General features: G+C 44.8%; 1 protein-coding gene across 1 annotated transcript; it reads left to right on the top strand.

The window, feature by feature from the left end:
* Positions 1 to 3,821: 3,821 nt before the first annotated feature.
* TM2D2 (TM2 domain containing 2) lies at positions 3,822 to 7,728 on the top strand. Its single transcript, XM_056860625.1, has 4 exons — positions 3,822 to 4,069; positions 5,864 to 5,951; positions 6,132 to 6,247; positions 7,328 to 7,728. Exons 1-4 carry the CDS (start codon positions 3,822 to 3,824, stop codon positions 7,539 to 7,541), a joined length of 666 nt encoding a protein of 221 aa, XP_056716603.1. The 3' UTR covers positions 7,542 to 7,728.
* The last annotated feature ends 976 nt before the right edge of the window (positions 7,729 to 8,704 follow it).

Genomic DNA, 8,704 nt, shown 5'->3' with positions numbered 1-8,704 from the left:
GAGGAAAGTGCAGGAAACCAGATTGGTGCTCCGTAGAGCAAAAAAGATCTGACTTTTGCCTTTTAGACTTCTAGAGCAAAAGGAATAAATTGCCCTCTTGAATGATTAAAAAAATCTCATAACTGCAGCTAAATGTACTTTAGTAGACTCAAGAAGACACAAATAATGAAATTTGTGTGGCAGATTCCCTTTTGAAAATTAGCTGATTTCATACAAACTCTTACACATAACTGCAGGTGACAGGTATCATTTTAAATATAGTATTTTTCTTCTCTCACAACAGCAGAGAATTCAACCCCTCTTCAACACCATTTCTTGTGTCTAAGAAAAGGCTTTTTTCCCTTTAGAAGTATTATTTTAGTCAGATGGAAAATAATGACAATTTAATCAATTAACCTTTTATACTTTTTAGCTGGATGACAGCCCTAGCATCCATTCCTTTCTGCTCCTATTCCCGAATAATTTTGTATTTTGTTAGTTCGATTGCAATACCTTTTAAAAACACTGTCACGCTTCAGTGCTATATGCAGTGGGTTCATTAAAACTCTCAGATAAGCACATGCCAGATTGTAGCAACGCAGCTGGAACTTATACACTCTTTGTAATGGGAAAGAGCTCCACCGAGTTTGATTGGTGTTATTAAGTAGGAAGAATGCACAGGGCTGCATTAACATGTGCAGCACGTAGCACAATATTAAATGTTTTATAAATTACCCATTATACATTTTTTAAAAGTACTTACAAGATATTTGGTTTTTCTTATTTACACTTCTGGTCACAGACAGCAAGAGGCACGGATGGACTCAACTACAAAAAAGTGCTGTGTCACAATCAATTCATGGCAACCCTATCCATGGAGCATTTCAGACAAGAAGAGTTGGTTTTTATATGCCGACTTTCTCTACTACTTAAGGAAGAATCAAACCAGCTTACAATCACCTTCCGTTCCCCACAACAGACACCCTGTGAGGTAGGTGGGCTGAAAGAGTGTGACTAGCCCAAGGTCACCCAGCTGGCTTCATGTGTAGGAGTGGGGAAACAAATCCAGTTCACCAGATTAGCCTCCACCCCTCATGTGGAGGAGTGGGGAATCAAACCTGGTTCTCCAGATCACCACTCTAAACCACCGCTCTTAACCACTACACAACGCTGGTTCTCCAAGAGATGAGCAGAGGTGGTTTACCATTGCTTTCCTGTGCTATAGCAACCCCAGTTTTCCTTAGTGGTCTTCCATCCAAGTGCAAACTTTGGCTAACCCTGCTTAGCTCCCAAGCTCTGATCTACCTGGGCTATTCAGGCTACTACATTATACTAAATTGGGCATAAAATAGTCAGCAGCTTTCCCTTGCAACCTGTGGAACAGGCAGCTTCTCCCATAATTCACTGCTGCCCTCTACCGACAAGAAAGCTACTCTGTTCTCTGCCCTCACTGTCTCTCAGAGAAGGTTCTGCAGTTAACCAGGACTCCACTGGAGATGGTGTGCTACCACAGATCTACAAAACTATTGAAGTAGCTTCTTGTTTAATTTGGGACCTCCATTTTACACTTTTAGAAGTATAAAAGTACACATGGGGAGGGGCTATGGCTCAGTGGTTGAGCATCTGCTTGGCATGCAAAAGGTTCCAGGTTCAATACCGGACATCTCCAGTTAAAGGGACTAGGCAAGTAGATGATGTGAATGACCTCAACAGCCTCCCCCTTCCCCCACTTATAGTTAGGGTGCCAAGTATCCCAAACCTTGAGACCTCGTGATGTAATGAGATAGGGCCTACCAAGTTCATACTAAATAGTACTGATCAAAATACGTCCACATGGTATCTTAGAAAATGTATGTAACTCTCACCCTGTGGCTTTAAAGAGATCAAACATGCACCACACATTTTAAAACTATTTAAATTAACCACATGCTAAACATAAAACTCAATTATTAGTACCTGATTATAGCTTCTAGTCTCCAAGTACAAAAGTTATCACAAGCAAGAATGCATAGAATGAAACCATGGGTGTGACAGTGGTTGTCCCAGATAATTCAACCTACCACTCTTATGATAACCCCCCAAATTTGAGATCTGGTTCCAACACCTGGAATTTGGCAATCCCAAAGGGTGCTCTATTTCTCCTGCCCAGAACCAAAACCCATTTTCAGTATAATTTTAAAGATTTTTTAAAATCCACATTCTTGATGTGTGATGAGCCCCCTCTGAAAAGGAATAAATTCTTCACTTTTGTTTGTGTGTGTATGAGAGTATTTCACAGCTACAATGAAACCCTGAATTTAACCTCCAAGCAAGAGGATAACCATACACATTCCCAGCCTCGACCCTAGCAAGTATATGGATGACAGACCTCCAAAGAATACTAGGGGGATGACGTGGAGGCAGGCAATGGCAAACCACCTCTGAACGTCTCTTGCCTTGAAAACCCCATCAGTTTTTGTCTTATGTATGTTGCGCTAAAGATCTTTGGTCTAATGAGCTTAAAATAAAAGGAAAAGGAAAACCTCACCATGGATCACCATAAGTCAGCTGTGACTTGACAGCAAAAAAAGAAAAAAGATGGGGGGCTAATTGCCCATGGCCATTTTCCAATCGATTGGAGATTAAATCCAGGACTCAATTGCAGCTATGTCCTCCCTCACCCCACAACTACATTGTTTATTCCTAGGGTTGCCAGGTCCCTCTTCGCCACCGGCGGGAGGTTTTTGGGGCGGAGCATGAGTAGGGCGGGGTTTGGGGAGGGGAGGGACTTCAATGCCATAGAGTCCAATTGCCAAAGTGGCCATTTTCTCCAGGTGAACTGATCTCTATTGGCTGGAGATCAGTTGTACGAGCAGATCTCCAGCTAGTACCTGGAGGTTGGCAACCTTATTTATTCCTTTTAGAGTCGGGTCTCATCGTGCATTAACAATGTGAGTTTAAAAAAAAACCTTTAAAATTATTTTTTTATTTCGGGGCAGGATAAATAAAGAAGCACCCTTTGGGATTGCTCAGTCCCAGGCGTTGGACCCAGATCTCAGGATGGATCTCAAGTTCAGCGCCTTGTTTACATCTAAGGGCCTTACGCACCATTATAGCCTTTCTAAAGGAGTAGAAAAGAGCAAGAGTCCAGTAGCACCTTAAAGACTAACAAAAATGTTTTCTGGCAGGGTATGAGCTTTCGTGAGCCACAGCTCACTTCTTCAGATACAGCTAGAATGTGAATCCATCTGTCTTTAAGTAGAGGACAAGCGTTAGTATGTAAATGTTAACAGTATGTAAATATGAATAGCAGGCGTGATGGGATGAGGTGTGGTATGCAGAAGAGTCTGTGATGTCCAGGGGAGAGATGGGTGTGGAGAAACCAGCATTGGTCATGAGCTATGAATGCAAGGTCTTTATCCAGCCCAGGTCAATGCATTGCCTTTCGTTTGAATATCAACTGTAACCCAGCAGTTTCTCTTCCCAATCTCCCTTTGAAATGGAGAGCCTTTCTAAACGCTTCCTATCCAAAAATCCTACTGACTTCCTGTACTTCCCACCAAAGGGCGGAGAAAGGCTTTCGCTCACAAGGAAGCCTCAGGCTGGAGAGCAGCGCCATGGAACACCACGCCTCCTCACACTCTCTACCGGAAACTCACGACCGGCGCCGCTCTAGGCTAATTCTAAACCGACGCCCCCTGCGTCAACTACTTCCGCCCCGCGCTCAAAACTTACGCGCATTGTCTCGTCGTCCTGATTGGCTGGAAGTCTGAGCGTCGCGTTTGCGTTCGCGTTCCTATTGGTTGAAGGGAAGTTAAGGGGACGCGGAGCGTGAGGGGGCCGCTGGGCGTCCGGTCGCCGCGATGGCGGGCCGAGGGCCGGTCGGCTACGCGTTGCTGTGCGGCCAGGCGGCGCTGCTGCTGGGCAACCTGCTCGTCCTCCAGGGGGTGTCTCGAAGCCACCAGCAGAACGCCACGGACAGCCCCGCGCGCAGCCAGGAGCCGCCGGCGGAGACTCCGGCAATAGCCGCCATCTCTTCGCCGTCCTCCTCCTCCTCCAAGGCCTTGGACTACCTGGGCCCCTACGCACCGCTCGTCCTTTGCGACCACCTGTAAGGGGCGGGGGCTTGGGTTGCGTGGGGAGGGGCTTGGGAGAAAGGGCAGGGCAGGAACCCGGTTCAGTAAAAACTGAACAGGTGGGGGAGGGGGCGTGGCCTGTAGTGGGCGGGTCTTGTATCGGGAGGGGGCGTGGCTCAGTGGTAGAGCATCATCTTTTCTTTTTGAATTTTTTTTATTATTTTATTCATTTAATATGTCAACATATAAATCAACCTCTATTACTACAAATTGATAAAGGTAATAAAAACTATTAATAATAGTAATTTAAGCTTAAAATGACTTCCCCCTCACTCCCTTCGATCTAAAAATAAATTGTATATACTTTTGCTAACAGAATTAATCCCCGTATCGTTTAATTAATGTATACGTATCTTATCTTGGTTCTAATTTGTTAATTTAGTACCTTAATATGACCATAGTACAAAAAATATAAGGAGCCCCGTGGCGCAGAGTGGTAAAGCTGCAGTACTGCAGTCCAAACTCTGCTCATGACCTGAGTTCGATCCTGACGGAAGTCGGTTTCAGGTAGCTGGCTCAAGGTTGACTCAGCCTTCCATCCTTCCGAGGTCGGTGAAATGAGTCCCCAGCTCGCTGGGGGTAAAGGGAAGATGACTGGGGAAGGCACTGGCAAACCACCCCGCAAAACAAAGTCTGCCTAGAAAACGTCGGGATGCGATGTAGCCCCATGGGTCAGGAATGACCCGGTGCTTGCACAGGGGACCTTTACCTTTTTACAAAAAATATATAAGGGATTAAATCAAAAATCCTTTAAATGGCCCCATTAAAAATTGATTTTCACAGTAAATTCTCCACGCTTCCCATCCCCCCTGCATCTTCTTAGCATGCAGAAGGTCCCGGGTTCAAACCCCAGCATCTCCAGTTTAAGGGACTAGGCAGGTAGGTGATGTGAAAGACCCCCGCCTGAGACCGTGGAGAGCCACTGCCGCTCTGAGCAGACAATACTGACTTTGATGGACCAAGGGTCTGATTCAGTATAAGGCAGCTTCATGTGTTCACGTGACAACTTTTTTTGTCGTCAAGTCACTGCTGATTTATGGCGACCCCGCAGGGCTTTCAAGGCAAGAGACGTTTGCCTGCCTCTGTATCACACCCCTGGTATTCCTTGGAGGTCTCCCATCCAAATGTTTGCCAAGGTCGAGACTGAAAGTGTGTGACTAGCTCAAGGTCACCCAGCAAGTTTCCATGGCAGAGTGAGGATTCGAACCTGGGTCCTAGTCTGACACCTTAACCACTGCACCATGCTGGCTCTCGTATAACAACTAGAGAAGACCAAAGGAACAAGCCTTAGGATAAGGGAAGGAAGAAAGCCCCAAGTGGTGTGGCTTAGTAAATGGGTGGGGCTTGTTTTGGTCTGTATGAAAGGGTGGAACCTGGAAGGCCTTCGGTGGGAGTTGGGATTTTCTATGCAGATGTGTTCAAGCAACCCAAAACCATTTCTGCTGACAACTTGCTTTCAAATCATGGCACCTTATCCCTGCAGGAGAACATAAGCACCACTATGCTGAATCAGACCAGTGGTCTAATTAGTCTTTCAATGTTGCCAGTCAGATGCCACAGGGAAACCTACAATCAGGCCCTGGTAAACTGAAGCAGAATTTGTTTTGATGAATCAAGTTGGCAGGAAGGTTAGTATTAGAAAAGACTGTCTCTTTCTTGGATTCTGTGGCATGCATGGTTTTCTAGGTCAGTTCCTGATCCTTGTAGCTTCTGAGATGTAACTTGGGAGATTATTCCGAAGTCTAAACCTGCTTTTTGATTAATTGCAGACCTGAAGAGTTCATTGAATGTGAGGATCCTATAGATCACAGTGGAAACACAAGCGCGCGAGATGGACTGGGCCATGGGTGTCTTAAGGTATGTTTGAAAAGGGTTGTCATGCCATTTTGCCATGTGGTGCTGTTGAATTGGGGGGAGATCCTACATCCCTACCACACACCTTTTAAATTGTAAGGTGCATTCTTTAGCAACAGTAAAATGTTTTAATTGGAACTAACAAATCTTGATTACTGTGTACTATTCTTAACTCTGTTATAGTTTGGCGGCCAAGCATATAGCGATGTAAGCCACACTCAGGTCCAGTGCACAGCCCTAGATGGCATTGAGTGTGCCGGCTCAAAGACTTTTCTGCGAGGGAATAAACCATGCATAAAGTGAGTTTCCTTTCTTTTGTGCCTTTGGGATCACTGGAGCCAGTTGATGACAAGGGGAGGGGGAAGAGAGGTGCAGAATACTATTGCAATCTAAGGTGTCTTCCTCCTGAGAAACAACGCCCTTGTTTCCAAAGTTCCCACTTGGTCTTGCTATTTATTTATTTAAATATTTTCCCCTTGTGTCTCAAGGTGGCTTACAATTCTAAGTTAAAACCATCCAGAATATAAAGCCCCATTAATACAGTCTTCTAAGAAAATGTCTGTATGTCAGGCACCATTAAAAGCCCTAAGAAATAAAAATGCCTCGCAGCACTTCCTAAAACCTGCTAAAGTGGATATCCTCCTCCTTTCCTCAAGGAGCCTGTTCTACAAAGTGGGAGCCACTATTGAAAAGGAGTGGGCTCTGGTAGATGCCAAGCAGGCAGTGTCATTTGGTGGGGAGGGAGGAGACAGCCAGGAGGTGACAGCTGGAATACTGTAACTGGTGCACGGGGTTGTATGGGAGGAGATGGCTTGTGTGTCCTTAAGGATTGTGTTAGTTATTTCAACACCTAAGAGCAAATGTTACCACAAACACCCCATTGTTCAGAGCATACCACATATAGGCCCGCTCCTGTAGAAGAGTTGGTTTTTATAATGCCGACTTTCTCTCCCACTCAAGGGAGAATCAAACCAGCTTACAATCACCTTCCCTTCCCCTCCCCACAACAGACACCCTGTGAGGTAGGTGGGGTTGAGAGAACTGTGACTAGCCCAAGGTCACCCAGTTGGCTTTGTGTGTAGGAGTGGGGAAACCAATCCAGTTCACCAGATTAGTGTCTGCAGCTTATGTTGAGGAAGGGGGAATCAAACCCAGTTCTCCAGATCAGAGTCCACCACTCCAAACCACTGCTCTTAACCACTACACCACGCTGACTGTAGCTTCAGTCATTCTTTAAATCTATGTTTAACACCATTTTTTTCTGTAGCCAGGGAGGGAACTGTGAATGAAAATGAAGGCTAGATTTGAAATTTATACCCCCTCTCCTTCTGTTAAAGAAATTACAGTGTAATCTTTTTTCTAACTTTGCTCTATCATAGGTACACCGGGCACTACTTTATAACCACTCTCCTCTACTCCTTTTTCTTGGGTTGCTTTGGAGTGGATCGTTTCTGCCTGGGGCACACAGGAACAGCAGTGGGAAAACTTCTCACTCTTGGAGGACTTGGAATTTGGTGGTTTGTGGACTTAATTCTTCTTATCACTGGAGGACTGATGCCCAGTGATGGAAGCAATTGGTGTACTATTTATTGAGAAGGGGAAAACTTGCAACTGTGGACCTCACCTGAAAAAGGAACAGAAGGGGGAAGTCTTAACTTGGCATTACTGGAAGCCTGATGTTTGAATTCTGTTCTATTGCAACAAGACAGACTATATTGGTGTACTCCTTTTACACTGGAATGGTTGTCAAAGATCCTCACGAAATGGAATTAACAGCAAATATAATTTTAGTGTACACTCATTGTTTGAAGGAAGCAGTCCTTTTTCCTGGCCATAATGGATTGGGAAGATTTCTACTTACCACTGTCATAAAGGTATTGTATTCCTTTATATCCTTAACACTTCTGTAGCCCTCTGGGAGGTACTAAGATAGTAATTATGGTTTACCACAATCTGCTTAATCCTAGTTGGCTTCCGTACAATTTAGAAGAGGTTTAAAAGAGAGAAAAAACCATGTAGCCGGTATTAGTGAGATTAGCATTCTTCTTAAGGATAATATTGCAAAGGTTACTGCTGTTAGGATTCTTAAGTGAAACTGGCAACAATTTCTGTTAAAAATCTAAGTCTCAAAATCCTGTTGAAAGGTGAAAGCGGCTGTTCTCCCTGGGGGAAAGGAGTTGGGTCTTGTTTTGTTTTGCACGGGCGGGGGGGAGGGTTACAGAAGGTAGAAGCAGCATGACTCTTGCACTAATTTTGCCTTCAGAAAACCTGGTGTCAAGGAAGACTGCCTCTCCCTTTGTAGGCTAGTGGAGCGCTTGCCTTGCTTGTGTCGTGGCCGCTGGGACTGTGGCCTTTGGCAGATATACAGACATGAAGTCTGCAGCATTCCTTCCTTGCAATCGGTTTAATTTTACAAATGGGATATGGGACAATAGCTATTTCTTGCGTACATCAAGATTAATCCTTCCTAAAAGTCAAGTCCAAAATGTACCTGCAAAACCACAGAAACTCAGCATGGTCTCCTCCAAGAACTTTTTCACAGTGCATTCCACTTCTCAAGGGCTCTGGAGGCTTTCTGGAGAAAGGTATGCCTAGCAGAGACTTCCTGGGTGTGAGCCTCATTTTAAGACTTGCCAGTAGAGAATCTCTAGCATGCCTTTGGTTCATTATTACCTAGTTTGTCTCCCCTAGAACCTTGCAAACATGTTTACATGGACAGTATTGGCAAGTGCAGAATCCAACAGTTCTAGGCATGG

This window comes from Euleptes europaea, chromosome 14 (assembly GCF_029931775.1).
Source record: "Euleptes europaea isolate rEulEur1 chromosome 14, rEulEur1.hap1, whole genome shotgun sequence".
In the NCBI taxonomy this organism is placed as follows: domain Eukaryota; kingdom Metazoa; phylum Chordata; class Lepidosauria; order Squamata; family Sphaerodactylidae; genus Euleptes; species Euleptes europaea.
Note: the sequence above shows the minus strand (reverse complement) of the source record. Positions and strands in the feature narration are given on the sequence as shown.

Bases quoted from the DNA above. Each gene is read 5' to 3' on its own strand.
- TM2D2 (XM_056860625.1), top strand. From the start codon at position 3,822: ATGGCGGGCCGAGGGCCGGTCGGCTACGCGTTGCTGTGCGGCCAGGCG. The intron at 4,070-5,863 runs GTAAGGGGCGGG...GATTAATTGCAG, and splicing joins CTCGTCCTTTGCGACCACCT to ACCTGAAGAGTTCATTGAAT. The intron at 6,248-7,327 runs GTGAGTTTCCTT...GCTCTATCATAG, and splicing joins GGGAATAAACCATGCATAAA to GTACACCGGGCACTACTTTA.